The sequence below is a fragment of the Lepeophtheirus salmonis genome, chromosome 10 (genome assembly GCF_016086655.4).
Source record: "Lepeophtheirus salmonis chromosome 10, UVic_Lsal_1.4, whole genome shotgun sequence".
NCBI classification, from domain to species: domain Eukaryota; kingdom Metazoa; phylum Arthropoda; class Copepoda; order Siphonostomatoida; family Caligidae; genus Lepeophtheirus; species Lepeophtheirus salmonis.
Window position 1 is genome coordinate 18,013,871 of NC_052140.2, and position 26,914 is coordinate 18,040,784.

The window sequence follows — 26,914 nt, forward strand, 5'->3', positions numbered from 1 at the left end:
ATTATATTTATATATTTAGAGTTATTATTGTGTATTTGAGATCTCAAGGTGTATGTATATAATCTATATTTCAAAGTTGATTTGTACACTTATATGTCATTGTAAATTCCATGAGGATATATTTTCCAAATATCCTTGTATACCAACAATCTGTAATTGAAGTCATCGAAGCCGACATTTAACTCCTTGTATTTTGATCTGAAAGTTGATCAAAGCATTATTATATGTTTATATTTTTGTATGATATATACAGGCCCTTCCGTTTAAAACACAACGTTATTTAAAATTTATTGGACAACTGTATTGGGATGATATAAGCAAAAACAATAATTTCAGGTTTAGATAGGATCTTATCTTGATCAGTTTTTGAGGTCATCATATGTAAATAGAGACCTTATTGTTCCCTTCTCTATTTTAGAAGCTTCAGATGTCTAAAGAGGAATCTATTGAGGGTCCTATACACGATCAAGGACCCGTGGAATACCGCGATTTTCACTTTTGCAACCTAGAGCTGAACTTCGCGAAAAATTGCTGCGTAAAGTTCAACACCAGGCTGGAAAAAGTAATCCCGCCCAAAAAATTGCTATTTTGCTAACGAATAAAAAAAATGTCCCTTTCAATAATCTTATTTGCAATTTGTCTGAAAAGGATAATATTTCTGAAAATAAATTGTTGTGTTTTAAACTAAGGGTCTGTATAATTAATTTACTCCGTTAAGAATGAACGTCTCTGCTTCCGCTTCTTTGATTGCTGGACATTGGTAATTAAAGAGACATTTGCAATTTGTGTCAGTGAGGTATTTTGAAGTTCTTCCAACTCTGCTCCGACAGTATTCATTTTCAGAACATATGTTTAACTAAAATAAATAAATAAATATATTAGTTAGAACAATATAAACATGAGCTTTTTGATAATGTTGGTTTGTAATAAAAAAGTATTTGACCTATGGATATTATACAGAAATACTCCATGATATTTTTGGGTAATTCCACATCAAATCGTCAAAAGGCTTTCAAATATCTCCGGAACCATTTTTAATGTAAATGAAAATATATCAGAAATAAAATTTGTTATCCTCTTAGAAATATATTGTAAATAACATTTGCAGTATAAGTATTTGATTCACCATTCTTGGGGTTATAATTATCAAAATCAAAAAAATGGTTGGATGAAAAATACAAATTATCACCCTAAGAATACCATTCCAAACGTCAAATATGGGAGTTAAAACATTATGTGTTAGGAATGTTTTTTCTGGTAAGGCAAAAGAACATCAAAGGGACATTGGTTTTTTCCCTGGGCAATAAAAATAGGTCGTTTAATACGATTTTTGCCACAAAAATGACAAAAACACACATCCAGTTCAACAAAGAAGTGCCTCAAGAAGAATCACAGTAAGGCCATGTAGTGGCCTTGCCAGTCTCCGGACCTAAATCCAATTGAATATCTTTATCTGTGGGCAAACTTATAAAAATTGAGCAAAGGATAAAATACTTATTAACTCCACTGTAGAACAATATTAAACTTGATCAACAGGCTCAAATTTAATATGATCGGTCATTATATAAGGCCATGGCCTCAAAATGAGTTATTATAGAATGAAATTGAAAAAAAACTTTTATATATATTTGTACTTTTCAGAAATGCATTGTTTTTGGAAATTGAGTCATAGGTTCACAATATATGACTGTTTAAAATTTGCTACACACAAATGTTTCTGGAATAATAAACGGCTCTAAAATTTTGGGAACGGATTATTTGATTGATAAATTTAATCAAATTGTAATATTATCAGTTCAAAATTTGCTTTTTTTTCATGGCGGTTTGACATGGAAGAAATTACACCTTTGAGGTTTTGAACCTGACATAAGGCTTACCTGTTTGCAAAAGTATGAAATGGAGACGACGTAGACGTTGTGCTTTCTATAGTACTCATATTTCGTTTCATACTCTTCATCATTAGAGCAATGACAATTAATGTTATCCTTCATTGCAACCTTTAAGCCATATTCGTCATAATAATGATTACTCGTATACGCAGGAAGAGAGCCGTGGCATATTGGTACAGGTGGAGGAGCGTCCTTGCAGTACTATAAGTGGGAATAGAAAGAGTAATATAAAGACTTAGTTAATTGGGAAAATTACATAAATCCAGACTATTTTAAATACGTATTTACAACGACAGAGGGATTAAATAATGCAATCACTTTTTTAACAATATCAGTCCTGGCACCAAGTGTAAATGCTCAACTTTATCGGTGGGATCATTCTTAAGAAATTGTAGATTTTTAGTCAATATGTACCAGGGATGGCGGCAAGTACATTAAAATGTACTTAGACCATTTACAGTTCTTTATTGAAATTTTAAGTACAAATTCAATTATTTAGCTCTTTTTTAAAATGTTTTGAAGTCATTTAAAGCACTTCAATGAAGTCCAAATACAAGAATGATCAAAAAAACAACAACAACATATACTTAAAGGTTTGTTTCAATCATTTTTGTCAATAAATTATATCACAACTTCAAACTTTTGAATAAAAGGTTTTATATTTACCGAAATCAGTTTTTACAGATGGTCAATTACCTTTTGCATTTTAAAAAATGTCAAAAGGGGGCGCAGGTTTGATTATTTTTACATCCAATGGACAGAAAACAATATAAATTTGTAAAAGTGGAGGTTTTAAAATAGAAATTTACCTATTAGATATATATATATATATTTAAGATTGTTTTAGTTTAGAATTTTCCCATAAACAAACAAAATATAATTCAATCTTCTTAATTTTTTATTGGCTCTCTTAGAGATAGCCTGTTTACACTAGTTGTTTTTAAAATATTTTAAAACTAAATTAGGGAAATATTTAATATAATTTAATGTAGTAAGTACTTAGAATAACTTAAATACTACTTTTTAAACAAGATATCAGTATTTCTGATTCATATTTACTCTGGTATAAGTACTAAATTGTATCACATAAAAACACTATTGTACTTGCCCTCATATCTGATATGTATATTGTATTTTATATGGCATGCATAGATTGAAACAATTAGTCAAAAAAACAATTTTAATTCAAACATGTTCATATTTAATTTAAAATGTTTGACGATTTGGTGGATCTTCATAAATTTGTACATATCGACTAAGAATCTGGCACTTTGTTTTGTTCTTAAAATTTTCTACATATATAATAGTCCCATTCCAGACATTTGTAGAGCTCATGGGCATTAACGATATATCTTAAAATATATATTTTTGGAATTTGATTATCCTTACAGAAATCATAAATTTAATATGTGATCAAAAACAGGGTTAGGGGGTAGTAACTTGGTGCCAGGTCCGGACTGTTGGGTGGATGATAAATAAATTCCCATCCATGCTTCTGGGGCGTCATCCAATTGTGTTCGACCCGGCGTTGTCTTGATAAAACAAGATTCTTCTCATAGTCGATTTTTTTTAAAATGTCAAACCTTCTGTAAATGGTTTAAAACGGTTATATGATGAATGTTCCCCTCCTGGGCGATGCTACAACTATCACCATGACGGTTTATCTTGGTATTTTCCCTGATTTATGAACATTTTCGACAAGAGGCATGCTAGTGTGTGTTATATAGCTCACTTTCACTAGCAGAACGAAATCGCTTTAGCCACTGTTGTGAAGGACAAACCAAAAGAGTTTCGACCATTTATACAATAGAAATTTTCTTGAACGTTTGTGCGAGTTTTTCCCTTTCAAGAAGTAAAATTTCAAAAATATAAATGGCGAATTTCTTCCCTTGGGACCTTCATACTCGACGTACAATAATTAACGACTAAAACCGGTCTAGCACAATTCTCTCCAAAAAACATACCTTTACAACACTTTATCGTATGATCTGATCTGATCAATCATAAAGAAGATGTATTCAATGTAAACAAGGGCGGACATACGAAACTACTTTTTCCCAGCATGTTATATCAGCGAAAAAGAAAGGAGCCAGTGTCACTGCTTCTACAACCAATGGCATTTAGGGTGATGATACTGACAGAAAATATTGTTTTGAACAATTGAAAACCATCACTTTCAACTTTAGTTACAGAGCGATAATTCAGAGCAGAGGTCTACGTTATGTGATCAAGTTGAAGAAAGTTCTTTTTCCTTCATTGAACTTAATTTGTTACATAATGTTTTACCATTTATGACCTGATAACATACATTTTACTTTTTAATGAGGACTTCGTTTATATGTAAGTCAAAATTAATGGCTTTGGAGATAGTTGAATTCCTTAATTACGTTTTTTTGATTCCAAGATGTGACTGTATAGTGATGTTTTAAGCTAGTAACAAAGATGGAAATCTTCTTCTTGCCTGATCTTGCTATCTTGACTTTTAAATGATTATAAGCATGCTCTTAAAATAAATTTTATGTGTTATCCATTTACTCTAAATCCTATGGATCTCTTTCCCCTATCTACTTTTACTTATTACTTTAATTTAATTTATGAGATAGTACTTCTCCATTTCTTTTTATAAATACTCTGACAGGTTTGTAAATGTCAGAGTTGCTGGTTTTTAGAATATATAAAATTATCGTATTCCTCCACGACTTCTCTTTTGTTTCCTCGGTCATTGTGGATCCTCTTTTGATAGTTTGTGTCAGACACAATATCGTTGACGAGAATGAAATCCAGACAACGTTACCTCCCAGCTGTGAGATCGGTGGCAATGTTAGCCTAACAGGTCGTGGTTATCCCGTTTTCTTCGATATAGAGAATCTTACTCCGTCTACGAAAGGCGAAGGCCATACAGTTTTTACCTCACGGAGGATACAATTGGACACTTCTCACTGATACAAGACGAGGTGTGTATTCGTGGGATCACATCTGTCAGTATTGTATTAATCCCTAGTATGTCTTATTCACCCATGTTCCTACTCTTCCTTCTATTCCCAGGGTTGGTGAATGTGTAAAAGTGGAAAAGTTAATTTTGTTTTAATTTTAACAAATATGTTCTTAAATACCTAATCATACATGTCCAAAAAATAAATCTTTGCAATTTGCTCTAGATTTAGTATTAGATATGGTTAAAACTAGTGCAGATTTATGAAATTGACTCTCTATGTATGTGTAAAATTAGTTACTTTATACTGATGAAGGCTATGTGTTATGGATCGTCCGTCATACGGATCCCATTCTGGAGAACACTGCACATTTCTACAATCACAAATCTTTGCTTGGCTTGTTCCCCATTCATTTTTTTGGATATAGGAGCAAATTGATCCAGTTAAACAAATTGGCTGTAATAGAAAAAAAGAGAATAAGATTAATAATTATGCAACGTATAATTTTTTAACAATTTTTGTTGTTTATTCTATAACAGATGACATAAAAAACAAACCAAATACATTTATTTATATAACCTGCTGAGACACCATGAATAAAATGTTAAAAAAAAATTTTAGTCATGTTATTTTATGGTAAAATTAAAATAAAAAGAAAAAAAATACTTAATCAATTACTGTTTTTTTAAATGTGCCTTTCATTGGTCAGATGGAGTTACATTGATTACGTAAAAATAAGCCAGTGTATATGGGTTAGCCTTAGAAGAGCTTTGATCAAAGTTTTTTTTTAAATTATCAGTTGGCTGTTATGCTATGTTTTTGGAGGGTAGAATATGATATGTTTTCGCTCAAGAAACGAGATCCTTCTATATTTTAAATACCGCTACAGAAGAGTTAAAATAAAAATTGATAAGTTTTTTGTACTAATAATCTCTCTCTCTATATATATATTAAATAAAGTTTGTGTATGTTCTTTAAAGGTGCCCACACCGCTTGACCTAGGAGTCTGATACTTTACATGGATGTCTCTATTGAATCAGGTCAGGCTAAGATGGGGTGCAATTTTCAGGGGGAGGGGGAGTCATGTAAGGACCTTATTGTCATATACAAAATACAAAAAGTGACTTCCAACTAAAAATAATGAGGAAGTTTTCTAAATTTATTCAAAACAATAATGTATTCAAGTTTATGATTAAATGGTCGGATATGTGAAGTACCCAGATTATGACAATAGCCTTTTAGAAGAAGGTGAAATGTGGACCAACTGTTGAATATTCCCCCCGTGAATCTCATAACAAAGGGGAAATACTTTTGCACTAAATTACAAAATTCTGATCTTCTATTTTTGCAAAAGTTTAGATATATAATCAGTGGTTGTGATGATGAGATTTCTCCATCTAACGTGACTTCAAAAGAGATCACCAACTTCATTTTGCATTTTGCTACAAATGTGGACGTTCAAAGGTTGTTTTTTTCCCCAACATTCCTTATTTGGTTTATATATCATATATAGAATATACATTTATAAATAAACCGGAACAATTGCGTAAAAAGTGCATAAATAAAGATTAGCTTATACGTAATGCTCCAGGGTAGAACTTCAACTAATATTAAAAAAATCAAAATTCAAAAAAAAAACTGTAAACATTCGAATTGACAATTATGATAAATTTTTGTCATAATTTCTTAACACCTTTTTTGAAATACTTCTATGATTACTTGAAGTTGATGAAAGGTACTGGATTTTTTCTCCAGCAAAATTCTATGACTCACATTCTAATTTAGGAATTTTCATTGTGAGAGAGAAGCTGTCAAGATGATACCTCTCAACTCATCCTCCCGAATAGGCTGATAGTTAGTTGGCTGGCGATGATGCCTTTACAATTAAGAATTGTAAAGTTCATTTTTCTTCCCCATTCGTCACCCCTTTTAGATTTATGGATATAAAATATTTAATAATATAGATTGAAGGGTAGTGCACAAACGCATATAGTGTGTTATTATATTGTTTCCGACAGTCCTTGTAGAGCCTAGTATATTTAATACAATCTGTGGAGATTTGTAACTGGATGGCAAACTTTCTATCATCATTTATACCCCTCAGAGAAGACACTATTTCTTTTCCAACCCATAGGGAGGCCTAAGAGCTTAATATGGAGTTCTCAGAGTCCATTCACAGCTGTATCAAAGTTTAATGGAATCACCTTAACGTGCCACGGGCATGGAATTGAATAATATTTTGAAGAATTAACATGTGGAAATCTTCTTCTACCATCGTTTAGTAATTCTTTCGAATTTAAATTATGAACTGTTAAAATATCTCGTGTGATTGCGTGTTATTTTAAAATTGAGGAGTCATTTAAATTTCTAGAAAAATAACTTTTTATTTATATTTTGTCAAATTATATCGATGGTTGAGTCATTTCTAAATGCAAGGGTGAGCATCCTCTGAGCTGATCCCCAAACTGGAGGGATTAATGTTTGGGGATCAGATTAGTCCCCATCATAAGCCAAATGTACAGTTATCGGTTTGTTATACTTCTTCTCAATTCTACTGCTGGATTTCTTGAAATATCCACAAAAGTTTTAGAGTAAATTTTTTGGGACAGTACGAGATAGTTGGGCTACTCCACCACTTTTATGAAATTTTTATCTTTTCATGGCTTCGATATAATTCTTATAAACAAACCATACAACCATTTGTCTTCTTCTAAAATAACTTTTTCTGCTAGTTGCGGACTTGTTGTAGCCTTAAATAAAATTAAAGGTATTACCAAATTGTTATATAAGTCAACTCTTTTCTTAAGGTTGAATCTTTTCCAAAAAGAAATCCTTTTGTTGACGAAGGTCCGAATCTCAATCTAGTTATCTTCATAAATACCACTGTTATTCCATTTTACACCCAAAATTTCTACCATTCTTTTAACTTTACAACTTCCAACTTTAAGATCTTCTCCGGGCTTCCAGGAGCCGAAAGGTAAAATAGAGGTCTTATTTTTATTCACAGCCAACCCTGTTTTTTCTTGAAACTTCCGAAAAAAGTTCAGTAAGACTTTTATTCGGGCAATTAGCCAAGACTCAGAATTCACCTCTGCGGCTAAGTTACGTCATCTACATTCAAATCAAAAATATGCTGAGATCCCTCAAAGCTAATCCCAAGGGCTCTGTATCTCTTTGTAACACCTAAAACGAGTTCTTCAATTGCAGCTATGAAAAGAAGTGTAGCTGAGGGCATCCCTGACAACAGCTCTTTTCTAAGATGATTGGCTGGCTTTCTAGCCCATGCAATGAGATCGTTAAAGTACTGTTATATAGTAAGGCACGTACAGGGTTAAAGAAATGTCTCTGAAGAAACTTTTTACAGATCTAATAATTTGCCTATGTGAAATAGAGTCGAAAGCTCTGCAGAAGACTATTCCTATTATTGCTCCAAACTTCTTCCTACTTTCCACTGTGTCAATTGCAGCTTGAATATTGCGTGAAACATTGGAAATTTTCCTATTCTTTAAAAATCCTTTTCATTAAATCACAATTTTTTTGTTGAGAATTGGTTGCATCTGCAATACTCCAGAGACAATCCTATATGATTAATTGAGAACAGTAATTGGTCTCCAATGGCTATTATTTTACCAAACTTATTATGAATGAATACAATTCTTCCTTTTGTCTGTGGTTTGAGTAGTTGTCCAAACTTTTCCATAGAATGTCCAATTTTTAAAAGATACGAAATGACTTCATCGACTTTACCTGAGACTCCATCTGGACCACAGGCTTTATCATCCTTATAATACTTTTCTATAAATTTAGAAATAATATCTTTGGAGAATATATAATTCTCTTGAACAGTAGAAATTATTTATCTTTCCAGAAATTTGCCTCTTTTTGTTTTTAAGTATCTTTAAAACTACTAAAACTGATCGAAGGCAAAAATTTCATGTAAGAAACTCTTTCTGCAATCTTGATTTGCCGATCTAATATAGCAAAATGTATCAATACATTATTAAAAAAAAACAACAGTAAATACTTGTGTTGATCATTCGTGGGTTATGTTAATAGTCAAAACATCACCAAACCTTGTTTATAAAGAATATTTGAATGTTGAGCGTCAACCATACTTTCAAATCCTGGACGTTAAATGATGAAATTGTGGGAAACGGGGAAAATTCACTCCTTTCCATTTTCTGCTTCATCAAATTAATTTTATAAAGAACAGACGACACATAACACATTTATATCAATAAAGCAAAGTGTATCTGTATGTTGGGAAAAATACATTTTGATCGAAGGAATAACATCAAACTCATATTATAAAATTTTGAAGGGTCAGTGGTATGTAGCATCAAGCTTCTATACAAGATGCAATGGATATAATGGTCCCTTATGTATATGTGATTCATATTTTGGATGTAAAAAATAAAAATTTATTAACATTAAGTCTTGCAAGCATTTTCTATGTAGCATCGAACTTGTATAGCTATGAAACTCTGCTGAAACTCAAAATGAATGAGATCTTGAAGGCGCTGAATTCAACTCATATTAAAAAATCACCTGATTATATTACGAAAGGAAGTTTTTTTTAAATAAGTTCTAACACCGCAGATTTGTTGGGGTGTTAATTTCAATATTATTAAAGTAAAGTTTGTCTGTTCTTCGACATCTAATAATTTTGGGTAATGGCACTAGCAACAAATAAATTTGTCATTTAAATCACTTTCTTAATATTTATACATAAATATGCGAAATATTAATTCTTTACTTTAATTGTGAAGGCAAAATTGGTGTTTTGTGTAACTTCGTAAGTAGACCCCAAGTTTTTATTTAGCTAACAGAGACCCCTGACAGTCAATAACTAAAATAGACCCCTAGGCGTTGATAAAGATCCCTTCGGGAATCATTTAATATTTTTTTCAAAATCTAGATGCTACTTCAAATTGTGAAGACGAATGTATTTATAATTTAGTTGTATTTTTTTTTCATTAATGTTTAGCTCATTTGCAATTTAAACAGAGGTTATATGACAGTCGATGATTTCCATTATTTTATCCTTATTTTTGATTATTGTTTTTCCAGATGGCTGTGCATCTTTAACATCAAAATTATAGAAACATAATCAACGAAACCAAAATGTATGTGATTGGTTGCAATAATACCAGCACTTCTTTGTAGAAAAACTGTAAAATATGGGTTAATTTTTGTTTGTATCCATCGTTGACGTGCGTTCAAACAATACTGAGTCAAACAATTAATAAAAAGTTTTTTAGTTGGAAATAATATTTTTAACTGCATCAATGTAAACCAATTTCACTTATGCAACGCAAAATGCACATTACTAAAGCTATGTATTGGAAAAATAATTGATTTTTTTCACTACACCAATCATATTGCTAAAATTTTTCAATTGAATATTGAAGAGACATATGAATAATATATAAAGTTATATTCTGCTATTGAATGATGTCATGTCAGCTGTTGCTTGAGGTAAATTAGGTTAATATTTTTGGATTTTTGAAAAACATAAATAATTTCTGTTGCTAAACTTAACTTTTTTATAATTTAACATTAGCAGTAATCTTTAATGGCTTACAATTTTCTTCTAACATGTCATTTTTTAATATCAACAAATAAACAAGCTGTTTGATCAATTTTTCTTTGACTTTTTGAAAAAATATAGTACTGAATAATTTTATTAAAATAAGAAATTATTATTTTACATTACCACAATATCTGTGGCCTCTGGTTCTTCGAACATATTTTAATTTTGCTTTTCATTTTTTGCCCTTATTAATTACACATTGGGTGATTTTTAAAGTAGAACAGTTTTTGAAATACAAAAAGGAGTTAAATTAGATACACCAAAAAAAATATTTTACTCCTTAAGACATTCATTAAACAATGATAATAAACAATAAAGTTATTTTAATTCTTAACGAGATTTATTACAAAATAGCTTTAGATCAACTTTTTCTTTCATTTAATAACTTTTCTTTTCTTAATCCGAATGTATTTTCAACTTTTTGCAATACTGAAAACATGTTACAATATTGTACAAAATGATAGTAAAAAATATTGACACATAAATATTAGTAGTTAAACTGCACATATACTTAACTCAAATATTTATCACACCCTCGTTAAACTTGGACCTGGATGGGATCATGTTGTTGAAGAGAAATTGAATTTCCATGATCACTGCTGCATTACATATTGTGTCATGGAAGCTCGTTTAAAAAAGTCATTTCTGTTCACTGAGACTTTGAAGGGTTCCTTTAATAGCTCTCAAGGAGAAGAGTACACCGGTTTAAAAGATGAGCACGCATGCCTTATGTATGAAGCTGCTTCTCTTTCTCAACGACAAAAAATATATTAAGATTATTTGATTGGTATCCTAATAAATACAATGATCTTGTCATGACTCGATACGCAAAACATTTATCGAATGACGAAAGGAAAATATTTGCGTAGCACATACAGGTTTGAGAAATAGAAACATTGACGTTTCTACAATTTAATACCGATTTTTCTATATCCGTATCCGCAACCATAAGTTTTGAATTAGTTTAACACTTAGATTTTTACTTGACTCATCAATTGGAGATCATTTAAACAAGGTATATTGCAGCTATTTTTTCTTGCCAAACACATTAGCATTTTAAGAGTCAATGTAGCCATGAAATATTAATAAAATAATAATAATGAGTTATTTGCTTTAGTTGAAATTTATCAATCATTTGAATGTAGAATCTGTTGTTGATTCTATACTGATTGGCTTGTGGCTATACCCCCCATAACAATGATTCACCTAAATGAAGACTTTGTAGTAACAAAAATTTTATCCAAAATATATGTTAATCGAATGACAGACAAAGTCTTGAGAATGTCCGGCCTCAAGGATTTTATATATAGAGAGTTTAAAATATTAAGGTCGTGTTAGGTCTATTGTGTTTTTTTTTTTTTTATATTATGTATTGGTACTAAAATTATTACAATAATATGTAAAAAGTACGTAAGATAACTTTAATGTATATCACGTAACCTCTCCATAGATTTTTTTTATGTTGATTGAATTTAGGACACAAATAAAATATTCAAGTATCAAAAAAAGAAAAGAAAAACATACTAAATAGAATGATAAATTCCAAAGTTTTACTAACTACTATAATTTTATATGTAATTCAATCTCCATGTCTAGATATCAATGATAAATTTAGTATATCTTTAATACCAATTTGTGATATCACGTTAATTATGATAAGTTTTAATATGTTGAATTATTAATACATTTTCTATATGGTGGGATCAGTTTATTATATATATATAAAAGATTTTTTCTTTTTTAGTCGTAAATAAGGTTTCAATCCTCCACTTGCTTCCCTTATTTATCAAGATATAGTTAAAGGTAGTCCTAATTTTCCTTTACGACCTTGTATTTTGAATTTAGAAGATGAGGCACTGCCTCATGTAAATAAGTTGGGTGACGAATTTGTAAAAATGGCTTCAGATCTTGGAGAAACTTCTATCACATATTGTTTTTCCAAAAATGGACAGAGGAGATAAAATGGCCTCAAAAATAATCTTCATAGTTATCACATAAATCATACCTTAGAGTTTGAATATCACCTTCTCAAGTAAGGTTACTTCATCTATCATATGTGTACTCATAATACGTGTAATAATAATTTATCTCTACTAAATGTTCATACTTCGACAAATCTACCTATCAAAATCGATAAGTTTTTTTATTTAAAATGTAGTTTAAAGGAGTGAAAATATTAGGTCAAGCATTTTTTTGCTGGATGTTTTACTATATTTTACAATTAATAAAGTACATGAAAAAACTTAAAGGATGGTTAAAAGTTAAGCGTAAACTTAAAAAAGTTTATATACAGTTTTATGTTTGGTGAAGACAATTGGGTGCTCCAGCGTTTCAAAATAGAAGTAAAATAAGAGAAAATTTGATAATTCTTTGTACATCAATACAGGCAAAGTGAAAAGGCGGAGCAGATAGCATTTTTTTTTGTTCTGTTTATGGATCCGATACAATATCGAATTCAATAGCAAAGCGATGGTTACAACGATCATGTTCTGTTAATATAGATGTCGAAAATGTCGATCAAATAATGGAAATTGTTGATTTGGACTAGCATTTGAGAACTAATTCCATTGCCCAGCAACTTAAGATTAGACAAATAACCGTTTGGAACCATTTAAATCGGAACTTCCTAACTCTGTTAATTTTATTGTCTAAATTAAGCAAAGAAACTCTACAAATTTTTAATTAACTTAATATGATAGGTAAATTAGGTTCAGGAAGCACGAAAATTACTAACAAGGAATTTTTTTTCTCCCCCAACAATAAAACAATTAAATCCCATAATCTCTTCATTTTGAAAGGTTGCGTTGCCGTGGTTTTTTCACTATATTATGTTAAGTTCTTAGAAATAAATTGCGTGTACACACATAATATAAATATTTCATAATCCATCTTTGGCATTCGCAATTTATACATATGCTGGAATATAGTTTTTGATCATTTGCCATTCATCAAATGTAACGTAATGATTTGAATCAATAAATAAAAATAAAATTAGTGGAATACTTTAAAATCTGGATTTAATTTCAAAAGACTCAATAATGATCTTTCGAAAATTATTATATTATCTATGGTTCAAACAAATATTTAATTAGGGTAGTCCATATTAGTATTATTCGCTATACCACTGTTATAGGAATACCGGGATACTTACACACATAAAACAGTATCAAAGTAACAGATTGCAGAATCGCTGATGCTTTTCTGCTATTACTTGATTAACATAATATAAAGAGATACATAATTATGACCTCAATCTCTTTAATATAAAGTGGATGTTAATAAAATTAGCACTTAATTTCAAATATCTTTATGTTACGTTTATTTTAAAGCTTTCAGAAAGGAATCTAGTGAAATTTTGAGTTCTATAATTAAAATAAGAATAAATCCTTTAATACAAGCACTAAATCAAAGATTATTGAAGCATTTGCAATAGAAAAACATGAATTTGATCAATAATTATATTATCTAAAATATTGAATGAAATACCCAATTTTAGATTAAATTAATGAACTAACATGAGAGTAATATTTTATATACATATGTATGCACATAATCAAACAAGTATTTTCTTTTATTTGAATGACGTATTTACAGCTGATGTTTCCATGCATTCTCCTATAGAACTATTTGCTTGATTAAATTTATGTAACAAACAACGCGTATGTGTTTGTTTTTGATGTTTTAACTGAATGTTTAATTATAATAATCTGCCAACAGATAAAATAATTATAAATATTTTTGTAATTTGCTTCCGCCCACCTTCATATTTTTACCATTTACTGGGTATTTAATAAGTCTTGCACAAACTTGTTACATACTAGACATCTTTTTAAGCTGAGTGAAGCCAAATGACTCGGATATGGTAGACATCAAAGTGAGATTTATTCAATGTATATAAAGGAACACTATTTGTGAGCTTGCCCGTCATAGATGATGTGTGAGCTGTAGATGCAGCCTATCTTCTTGCACTCCATATTCACACAAGACTTGAGATCAACAATTCTGCTCTGGTGAAATCGACAAACTTTGGACTCTCTTTGCTACCAAATGCTGTAGTAAAGTAGGTTGAGTGACCAAAAAATAATTTCGAGGCCATGAACTAGACACCTACACTGCTCCCCCAAGGAATTGTATATGCTTTTGAGTCAAGAATGGCCTCTCCTCAAACCTTTTTTACATTCCTCTGTGGTTTTTACCATCTTTTAGACGATGAACCGTAAGAAGTGAATCTCAAACATTTTCCATAGCGTACTACCTATAAAATATTAAGGTATCCAAGTACAAAAGTATTTTTTTTTAATTGTCAAAGATTTGTCAAAAAAACACTCCCCCCAAAAAAAGTGTGGGAGGGGAAAGGTGAAGTGAGGTGATAAGTTTGTTAAGATCCTGTAAATCCGTGGGATCTTTTTTGAGATCCATCTAAATACCAGAAGATGGTTTGTCTCTCGGATTTCGGATTACAAATTTATCTTTACTGTACCCCAGTGCTAAGAACCCCCCCACACCATTTGAATTATGGATTAAACCAATGAAATACTTGGCTGGAACTATTTTTTTAAATTAACATTAATTAACAGTATATTATGCAAAATTTTGGATGACTGTTTGGTTTTATACGTGGTTTTAAGCTCGCCCCCTCCCAACAAAGATAAATGTAGGCTTAGGGAGAACTACCCCTTTCTAAGTGGCCACATGATTGTGAATGTCCCTTTAAATTAAAGATTTTTCATTCTCAAGTCAAACCTTGTCAAACACCTAAAAGGAGTGAAACTGAAAATATTTTTTCCAGTAATATTTCTATAATAAGAATCAATTAAACCTTCCAAATTCAAATGCGTAACTACTAATGTGTTAATGATCCCTAGAATGTATAATTTCATACGAATAGTACAGATAAAGAGATAATTTGTCTTTCATAAATTGATGAAGCAAATGAACATGTGCATTTATGTTGTATCAATTTTCTTCATCATTCAAGATATGCATCCATGTGTATCTTTGGTCTGCCAATCATAGACAGATCTTATCTTTGACCATTGTAATTATTGTTGGACCGAACTAATTTGTTTCTTTAAATATGTTTGGTTTACCATCAATCCCCCAAAAAAAAAGATCTAGAATGTTTTAGACCATATTAAGAGGTACATTGATAATGGTATAATGTGTTTTTTTTTCAATCTGTGAACATCGTTGCCATGACGTCAGATAGATAAAGTTTCAAGTGTTTTATACCGAGTGGTCCGTTAAAATCTGAACACTTTGAATTTGAAACTTCAACAAGATATCATTTATTAGTTAACAATATCATTTCAAGAAAATTAATAGTATAAAGGTACGTGTGCCTGAGCTATCTTAAACATAAAGGCAATTTTGGCTTTCAGGTGGCGGCTGAAGAACTGACAAAGACTGCGGATATAGTATTCGGTCATAGAGTCCCAGTACTGACTGAAAGTGGCTCTGAGGGCCTTGGTGTTTGGATGAAGGGTACTGCAGTCTATTCCCTGGACAAGTAACCCGAAGGTGTAGTTGAGGTGTTTGGCATCAGGGCTGTAGTGGGCCAAAAGGTTAAAAAATAGTTCAAAATAACTCAAAAGTCACATTCAAAAGAGTCTTGCAACAAAGGAGATGGAATTATTTCATTGCATGTGTCGAAAGTGGCCTCTCCTCCTTCAGAGAGTTCTTTCCATCCACTTATTTGATAGTTCTCTGAAAAGTGTGCTGCGAAACCCTGATATATCTGACATGAGCCTTCATTAACTTGAGGGAATTGTCATGGTCTGTTATCTTTAACTCCTACGGGTCTAGTTTGGCTTTTTTGACAGAGCCCTTCTTTGTCTCCAACGTTTCGGACTTGTTGACGTCGTAGACGGGGGCACTGGACCCAACACCCAACTGCTTGGAGTGCAAGAATGGAAATTTGTCGATCACGTTCAAGTATAATTTTCTTGACTTGTACATAAGATAAAGAGCTCTGTTCTTGTTTTTGTTTTCTTTTGTAACTAATTGCTTATGCTTTAATATATCCAAATATGTATCAATTTCAATCACTCAACCTTCCTTAATTTTTGAATTAGTAAGATTGCAATTGACAAACCAGTATGTGAAGAATATATTGTTTTACAATGCAAATCCAAATTGATTTTTAAATGGAGGACATCATCTCGTTATTATTAGAGTTAATTAAAGCTAAGAAGGATAAATAATATTTTTCAAGATTTGAGCATGGTAAGGTATGAAAATGGCATTCAAGCACTTTTGAACAATTTATTATATCTTTTATGCCTGATTATTGAATTGAAAAATGGAAATGATTCCGTACTCAAAGTGAATAAATGGTTTTTATTAGAAATCTGAAAAAGACAAATACTCTTATGAGTACATCAATAATTATTCTATCAATATCTTGAATTGGTATTTATTTAAATTTTCTTAAATTGACCTTAACGCTGAAAGCATACGTATATAATTTTGACAAATTTGTATTTTAAAACAGTTTTCTGTGATAGATTTAGCTCATTAAGTAACTCAACTACAAACTTTATTGGCAAAAAAACTAAAATACTACCATGTAATTAGTGTTGTGGCACTTAAACAAAAAAAAAGTTTTGTTTTATTCCATGTCTGTAGGTATAAAAATGTCGGAGGAAAAAAAAATTCTGAGCAATCTCCTTCGTGCCAGTGTCAGTCCCAACAAGGCTGGAGATACTTTTGGCATCTAAATCCGATCTGCTTTCAATATCAAGAATCAATTACAATCCCTAACATCCAAGAAAAATCACAACTAATGCAGCAACAATATGGCTGACTTCTGCCCTACCTCTATGTGACCTTCCTCCTGACCTGACCTGAACACCCTAGCAATTGAAGTTTGAGGTGGCTTGCAGAAAAATGTCTGTCCTATCTCTCATCCAAATTTTGAGATGCTCTGAGCTCCCATCATGACGGCTTGATACGCCCTTGACACGACTTTCATCGTCAAGAGTTGCTAATCTATTAACCGGCTAGTCAAGGATGTTATTGCTTGTAGTAGAGGACATATAAAATAAAAAATATAGGTAATTATAATATTTCAACATATTACAAATTGGATTCGATCAATGTTGTGCCAAACCTATATTTTTTTTGGAGTGGTCTTTCGGACTGTCAGTACTAAAACAGATTTAAAAAAAAAAGAAGAAAACCATTTGAGGGACGTAATCAAGGACATCTCTTTGTAGTTTTTAGGACTGATATGCAGGACTGAATTTGACTTGACCAAGAGTGAACTGGACGAAACTGCAGCCATCTTTACTATATACAGACTGACACAACACAACTTGTAACTGAAGTTACAAGCCTGCATTGATCTATCAAAATAGTTTCTATTAATCTTGGGGTTGAAGGATCCTTGTAGCAAACAATTTAACTCGTTAAAACTTACGTTGAATATAGTTTAATATTTTTGTAAGACTTTATTTGATCTGGTACCCTTGTGACTGCAATTTTGAAACAGTTTAGTATACAACTCGTATAACTGGTTAGAGAAGAAATTAGTTCAAAAAAATGAAATCAAAATAATCAATCTACGATTTGAAATCAACTTAATTTCGACACAAAGTCTGAAACAGTGGTTTTAATTGTAATATTTGTTCAAAACGGTTTTGATAAAACCACCTACAACCGTATTGGAAAAAATTTATTTCATACCCTGCCTCATTACTAATATTAATATAAAATCTTGTTTATTATACTAATGACATCATTTATTAAATTTTGAAATCATTATTTCAGACCTACACTTCTCCTCATATAGTGTTTGAACTCTTTCGTCTCCAACCCTTAAACCTCCGCTACCTTCATAAGATCTTTGGAAGCAACAATTTTGAAGTAACGTCAGTATATTCTTGCTAAAACGGTTTTTTTTTCTCGTTAAAATAAAATTATTGATCTTTCATCAATTTTATAATGTGTGCGAAGTAAAATCGTGAATGCCTTCATGTCGTCGAAATTTCGGTAAAAGGTAGTACAGGCTCTCTTTGCGACTACGCTCAAAATGGCATAGTCGAGGGGGAAATTGTCTTGGGAGGACGGAAGCAAAACCGAGCATTGTGTTTTCGCCAAATCAACTATTTATGGCTTCTCTTGGCCCTGTTGTCCTTGGTTGTAGTTACGGATGTCGTCGTACGTCGTCAGAGGCTTTTCACCTATCAAAATTTTTGTCATTTTGTAGGCGAAATAAAGTTTACCAGAGTCAAACTTGAAATTTACAAGATCAATATTTTTTAAATTCTGCGAATTTTAAATGTTTTACTTCAAAGGCATATATTTCATATATATAAAAAAATTATGTCATCAGACCTGAAAACAAGGTGTAAGATATTAATATTAATTTGTGCGGCTCACACTACAACTGAAATTTCATAGTTTATTGGAGTGTACAGTAAGACAACAACGTAAAAAATATGTTGGAATATGATGGTAACTTTACAAATAATAGATAGCTCTGTTAAAAAAAAAAAATTATGAAGTCAAAATACCTAATTTTCTCACACTGAAGGTAATAAACCATTTGCAAAACTCATTGGTAAGTCCTTGGTAATGTCGGAGAGACCTATCCTTAACAATAACACGAAACAAATCAATTTTCAACTTTGAAAATGACCTTTGAATAACTTTAAGTCAACAATAGCTGGAAGACTTATTATTTTTTTTAGACGAAAATACTTTTGAAGTATAACCGTCTTCATGACCCTTTTATACGCTTTAAGGAAATAAATTATAGGAAAAAGATTATGATTCACCCAAAATCCTCCATTATCTATCTCTTTCGACTTTATGACATCAAATAAGGTCATGGACCGTGGTACCCCTCATTTGCTTCTCTGGAAGCTACAGGGGTAATCTTAATGTTCACATTGAAGTTCTTCAAGACAAATTGTTTCCTTTTTATATAGCTACTCGAGTAAAAATAATTATTATTGGCAAAACAAACCAATCTCTTGGGGGGCACCCTACATCCCAGATGCGAATCCGCTTGACTTTCTTTTTTTAGAGGCATGTAAGAAGCGACACGGGAGTGTGTTGGCTATGAAGGCAGCTGTAAATAAGGCCTAGATTAAAATGAATCCGGACTATCTACACAAAAATTTCATTGCTTTACGAAAATGGATTATTGGTATAGTCACAGTTAATGGTGAAAGAATTGGATAAAAATATAAGAGGCGTATTTTGAATAAATATTTTTTTGGAATTTGAGTTTGAATTGAAATCTAAAAAATCAAGTTACCACGCAGTATCAATATAAATAAGTCATTCGTCGGATCAATTTTCAAGTACTTTGATTTACCCCTTAAGTTAAAACTTAATTTATTGTTAAAATATGATATTTTCATTTTGTGAATATATTAAATATAGTGAAAAAATCACGTAAAATCATAGCTTTCTTGTTTATTGTATGTACAAAATAGCTCAAGTCTAATAATTAAAATTGAAATAAAAATATTTTGAATGTTAAAATAAATTATTGAATTTTTATAATAAATACATTATTAAAACGTGTTTTGACAACTTCAATTATTTATCGACATAATTAAATGACATATTTCTATTCATACTATTGATTTTCGATATATACAAAACAAAGCTCCTATGCATAACAATAACAAACTCAATAACAACTCAATAAATCACACATAATCAAAAACTCAATCATTGAATTTGAAAGTGCATTAATAAAATAGCAGTTTGTAGGATTTAGATTCAATTGAAACAAGACTATTAACCAAAACTCACAAATTTCTTTAGTTATGTGGTGATTTATTTGACGAGTTGAAAATGAGAACTTGCTGTCTCACATCAATTAATAATCGGAAATCAATGTATTCTCACAAAATCAAACTTTTCTTTAAAAAGGCTTTGGTAAGTTTAGGAAATATATTGATCACTCTAATAGACAGCGTATCCCAGCGAATCGTGAATAAACTTTGGAAAAATTTCATTGACTTACTAAATAATAAACCAATTTCCCGTAATGCCAACTTGCTGAGCAATAAAAACAAACAATTGTTGTAAAATAAATTTCATCATGCGACCAAGGACAACTGAGATGAACGACAAAAAAATAACAACTCAAAAGGGTTATAAAGAAAACTGGCGCCTGTAAGTTCTTGTCAACGTGCCCTCCGACCTCACCATACTACAAGCCTCTTGACTATGAGGTCTGGAGTGCCATCAAGAGGAAGGTTTGTGCCACATCCCATGTTGGTGTCCTAAAGGGCTCTGTGGAGAAATAGTAGACTGGTTTGTAGAAGACCTGTAAGTCCTTCAGGCCTATAATCAAGGCAATGCGGAAGGCCAAAGGTGGCTACTTTGATATTTAATTTAATATACAAAAAGTCTTATTATCTTTATACTTGTATTTGTTGAGAATATTGATAAATTGAGTTCAGGAAAATTTGATAACAACGATACAGACTGTATATAGGAGAGAACCGATTGAGCCTGAACACTTTAACAATTCATATTCCATAAAATCATTTTGATTAAACAAACTTTAAATTTTTAGTTAGAGAAAAACTATTATTGTTTCCAACTATATGAAAAAATACTAGATATTATAAATATCTGAAAACACTTCTATACAGCTTTACAATATTTTAAACTCCTTCAACGTATTTCTCTTTCCTTGACATTATGGACTGGCGGTCTCTACTACACAGCAAATAGGGTATTTTCCACGTTTGTCTTAATAAAAATTAATTACAACTTCCAGGGTACCAGATAACTTTTTACGAAGTTAGATGTTTACTAACAAAGGCTCCAATATCTTCATGTGAGTGAACAACTATTTATCAACATTTAATTATCAGAAATATTTATTGTAACATCACGAATTGTTGTGGTATATCGTAGAGGCTACTTTACTGTGATTTTTAATTTATAAAAAATATATATATTATGGATCTATGAGTACAAAATGAATAATATTCATTAATTTTAAGAATACAAATTGAGTTTAGAACATTAACTTTAACTTTACTGGAATCTTGTATCGTTAAACCCATTCAACTATGAAAAAGAAAATTGTAACAAAATTTTGAAAATTAATTTTTAAAGTTGTGATGTATGATTTATTCTTGTTTTTTGCTATAATATAAACAGTTATACAAAAAAGGCAGTGATCATTGAATAGTGAAACAACTTGTCCTCGGACTTCATCAAGGCCAGCTGTGCTTCTGTTCGTCCCCGTCCATAAAAATGACAAAAAATAAAAATATGGAGAAGTTAAAACGGCTTTTTAAAATTTTCAATTTTTTGAGTCCTCGTCCTTTCTTATTGCCAATAAGAATTTTTTCTTGGATTCACAAATTTAAAAGTTGGTTTCTCGGATTATCACTTAAAAAAACATTTTTAGGAAATGATAAACTCTAGTAGGTATGTAATTCAATATTCTACATTTGTAAAGAAATTAAGAAGATTGATATTTGGTATTTATGTCTACTCGGGGATTCTTAGAACGACAATACCATCATTTTAAATACCATTTTCACTTTGCTGTAAAATATTATCTAATGTTTAAACCCTTGCCTTTCAAAACAAATTTGATTTTATTAACAGTATCAACACTAAGTCTTGACAAAGTTTCGTACCCATATATATTTTTTTTAATTATCCTTAGACAAAGGATAGTAAAATCATCTATACATTCATAAATTTTTACTTGTTCAAAAATTGACTCAGACATGTTGGACTTCAATTTTTTAAAATACTTTTTAGCAAGGTAACACTTGCATTGTGGGATCAACACACCAGGGATTAACAAGGGCCATGGTTACCCCATTTTCGTAAGTTCACAATAATCAGTTAGGTTACCTATAAGCTTGTACCATAATGGCAAAAGTTGGGAATTAGGTTTCACTGGATATTGCTTAAATAGACACAAATCAACCCTGGAAATTAAGGAATAAAAAACATAGATAAAATTTTCTCGATATTTTACAGATTTTTAAATCAAAACGCATCCATGAACAACCATTTTTTTCGACGTTTGATGGTTATTTTCTGGTTGAAGAGATAAAATGAAAATAAAAAATATCCAGTTTTACCAAATTCACAACCTTTTGACATTACTTTATGATTACCAAAAAAGTACCTTTGGCCCAGAAGGGTATTTTGAAATGAGTAAAAATTTCATATTATATTTTAATTAAAAAAATTGATTTAGATCATTCCATATTTTTAAATTGTATTTTATTTAATATTATTTTAGAAAATCCATATTATTAATAGAATTAAGAAGACAAACACATTAATATCTCCTCTTTTTAAGTCTTGTAAACCGACAGAAACTCATGAATTAATAAAAAAATATCTGAACTCTTCGGACAGGAAAAGAGGACATGCCCGAGAAAATGACTCTTCTTTACCCAAAACTTTGCTATATAAAAACAATATTATTTGTTAAAAATATGTTTTTAAATTTCATGATTCCTTTTTTAAATATTGAAAAAACTTTGTAGGTAAATTTGATAGTTTACATTTTTTTGAAAAAGGGGCATTTTTGATATTCACAGTCTGCGAAAGGAGATGATATACCTCCGTTGTTCTAGTGTTGAACAAAAATCAGAACATGATACTATATATATATATGTACATATATTCGTTGATAAGGGGCCTTGAATCGTATTTAGTACATCTTAAAATACTTTTCATTCATAAGTTTCCCATAATAAATCTTAGTTGCTATCAAAGTATGAATAAAGTGTTTATATTCCCACATATATTCCGACTAGAAACTAGATCATGATGTCTCAAAAAAAAAAAGAAGGTAAAAGTCTATTTTGTAGATACTGGTGGGGAAGATGATTATGATTCGTACAAATGATAAGTAACTGAATGTTAAGAATAAATTTAGTTTGTGGGAAGTAATTAGCAAAAAAAAAAAAAAAAAAAAAAAACGTTTTGAATAAAAATCAAGAGAGTGATTTTTTATTTTTCAATTGATTTATTTACAAATGTACAAGAATTAATTTTATCTCTTGGTACACATGTCATTATTTTCAATTGGGAATGACATTGGTATAAAATCACGTATGAGGACAGCTAGACATCTGATCTCTGAACAGAGGAGCTGAGAGAGTTGGAAAGGGCAATAAATAATCTTAATTTTTTTAAGGTCATCAAAATTCCGGCATCGTTTTTATCTTTTCTGATGAAAAAAATTTACCATTAATGCCACTGTGATTTAAAAAAACAGCCACTACATTACAACCAAACGTCCAAACAATGTTTCAGCTTCAGTGAGACATGTCTTCAGAACAAACGTTCTAGTAGCAAGCATAGGCAAAGTCTGCCCTTCCATTTTTGGGAAGAGAAAGGAGCTGCTCAATGCAGATCCTTCCATTAAGCTTCTGGATAATAAAGTGCTGATTTGGGCCAGAAAAAAGTTTAGGGACAACTTTGGATTTACTCAAGACGAAGCCCCATGTCATTGCTCCGCTTAGACCCATGACTTCTTGAGAGACAACTATCTGGACTTTTGGGACCTCAACATGTAGCTGCCCTCATCTTTAGACGCGAACACCTTCGAATACTCTATCTGAAAGTGTCTAGTGGAGTGGCTATGTGCTACTCTTGAGAGGATTGTTCAGTCTCTAAAGGCTTCCATCATGAAGTAGTGGACCAAGACCGAGTCTGACAATATTGTCAAGGTCTTTGGTCATTCTTAGGCCTCGAATTGAGGCCATTATTAGAGCTGAAGTCTCACATATTGCATTAAAGTTGTAGCAAGAACTATTTTCAGCTGACTTTGTCACATAAATATCCTCATGAAACCTTTCATTTAAATTTGACTTTTGAAAAATGGAAAAAAATTTTTTTTTTTTTTTTGTGTACCACTATATAAGATAAACCCTTTCTATACATACAACCTAATAATTTATAAACATATTTCTATCAGCAATAGGCATGGTATTAATATTTGTGGGTTAATTTGATACACTCAACAATGTTAACTAAAGTTTGGAAACTTTATTTAATTGATTGAAGTGAATTTAGACCCCATATCGTCTTTCAAATAAAAATAATAATATTTCAAATTCTATCATTGTTCAAAATGATTTTTTGTTGCTTAAAAATATCTACAAAAGACTATAGAAAGTGTTTACTGATAGAAATTGATGATAATTTATCAAAGAGCACAATCCATATTTCAACATTAGAAAAGTCATTTGAGCTTGCTTTTGTGTTGATTGATTGTTTATGCGTCGGTGTATTAATCATTTTAGCTGTATTAATGGTTTTTATTGTGCAAAAAAATATTTATTCGTTGTTTAAACTAATTTTTTTTTGTCAAAGTTATAAATTCTTGAAATATATAAAGTATACAAAAACCCTTTTTATTCAGTGAGTATCCAAAAAAGAAGTTATTCATACCGTATTTTTATGCCTTGGAAATCCATATGACGGATTCGAGCAGATAATGTGTGATAGAGTGATCCATTTGACAAAGAGCCCAACTGATTTTCCCTCCACCATGGTTTGAAAGTAAATGTTGTTCAAGACTCAATTAGTCTCTTATTTATTCGAAAGCATTGACATAAATGTGTTTATTTCTTCCTTCCTTCTAATGTTGATGCGCAGAAAATAGAGTGGGAAGGGGGGGGGGGCAGAGAGGAAGAGATTGAATAAGAACTACCATACTTTTAACAATATATATTTAATAAAAAGTATCTGAAAAGTAAATTTTTGAATATAACTCTTTATTACTGATTTTCTATTAAAAATTTTTTAACACTCATTTAAAATAGTAAAAAAATACGTATAGATATTCATTCATGAATACATATCTATATCTAAGAAGTAAAATTATACATAAAGGCGTTGCCACGGAAGAGTGGGTAGGGGTTGACAAAACCCATGGCAAATTAGAATAAAAAAACATAAACCGTCCGACGAAAAATTGGAGTTTTTAAATATAGTTTAATTTCAAATGTCGTTCCTCAAACAATATTATTAAATATTTGAGTAGGAAAATACACTATTTTTTTTTTCAAAAAATAGATCTAAGCTTTTTCTTTAAAGTCTATTTTAAGAAATATTAATTTATCCAGAACTTGTTATTATTAGAAATATGGACATAGTATATGATAAAAAAGATAATTCATAGTACAGCTTTTTCTAGAAGAATAACTTAAAATTAAATCAAACACATTACATATTTTAGTGTCGAAAAAATGGAAAAACATTCGGAACTTTTATTCAATATTTAGTAAAACTAAGAAAACAGATGTTTTGAAAGATATTTAAGCACATTTTATTTGCATAAACACAAGCAACGACATATTGGGTATCTAGACTTAGGTCTATATTAAGTATGTTGTTTATTATAAAAAGAAATAGTAGTTCTTAGAGTGGTGTTACTATTTAATTACTTCACTTGACCAAATTTTTAACAAAATGTCCCTTTATACAAGATTTGAAGAGTTATGAAGTTTCAAAGTTAAATATTAAGTTATTCAAACGTTTTGGGGTTATATTATTAATTTAGTTATAATATTTTTAATAGTTTGTGTTCGTAACATGTTTTTAAGTAAACATAATTTACTATATCTTTTAGAACTAATGTACCAGTCTAGTTGAAAATTCTAACAGGGAGATATTGCCTCATTAATTTCAAAATTGCAATGGAAAAGGCTTACTTTCACCTTCTATTTGAGAACTTAGATATCATACTCCTCGATGTACACTGGCAATAAAAAGTTTGGGAAAAAATACTTGTTCGTAATTGTCATCAATCTTTATGACTTTCTCAATATTTTTTACTGTAACCCGATACAAAAATTATTATAAAAAAATAGATCCATAATAATAAATATTACTCCAATTTAGATCCTTAATTCTACTTTAAATCCAACAAAGACATACAAATCCAACTCTGCATAAAATTATTTTGCCTTCAAAGCCATGGCTGTCTTAAAATAGGTTTTTAATTTCTTAAGACTGTTCTTTCTGCATGTTAGTATGTATTATTTGAACACTTTAGCCTTATGGGCAAATTAAAAGATCAGTGAAAATTGCACTTTCGTTGTTTTTGTTTTTTTAGGGAATAAAATGAATTTTCAATCGAATATTGGATTCGTAGATCAATTAAAGTTTGTATAAATTTGTTTGGAAGTTCGATAGCATATAAATTTGACACATAAAAATTGAAATATTTGTGATCTTCTGAGTATTTTTTCAATTTATTTCATTTTTTTTTTCATAAAACATCAATTTTCAATTTTTAAGAAGATTAGTAAAAATATATTGTAGACTCTAGAAGTATAGTATAGTAGAGGGGTAAGTAACCTTTGATACATGGAGTGCCAAGTTCAACATTTCTAATCAATGAGCATGCCACTATCAACAATAATGGGAAAACCACACACAAACTGCGGGAATAGGCTCTAATTTGTGTGTTCCAGTGAATAATCATCCGCATCCCAGGAGTGGCACGCATGCCATAGGTCGCCGATCCTTGG

The 26,914-nt window shown here is 30.6% G+C and overlaps 1 protein-coding gene across 1 annotated transcript; it reads right to left on the reverse strand.

Annotated features, from left to right (window-relative positions):
- On the reverse strand, positions 1-25,070 carry LOC121125726 (U-scoloptoxin(11)-Sm5a). Its single transcript, XM_040720922.2, has 5 exons — positions 24,828-25,070; positions 5,123-5,278; positions 1,878-2,090; positions 710-856; positions 1-198 (listed from the first exon to the last, which is right to left on the reverse strand). Exons 1-5 carry the CDS (start codon positions 24,927-24,929, stop codon positions 163-165), a joined length of 654 nt encoding a protein of 217 aa, XP_040576856.1. The 5' UTR covers positions 24,930-25,070; the 3' UTR covers positions 1-162.
- Between the last annotated feature and the right edge of the window lie 1,844 nt (positions 25,071-26,914).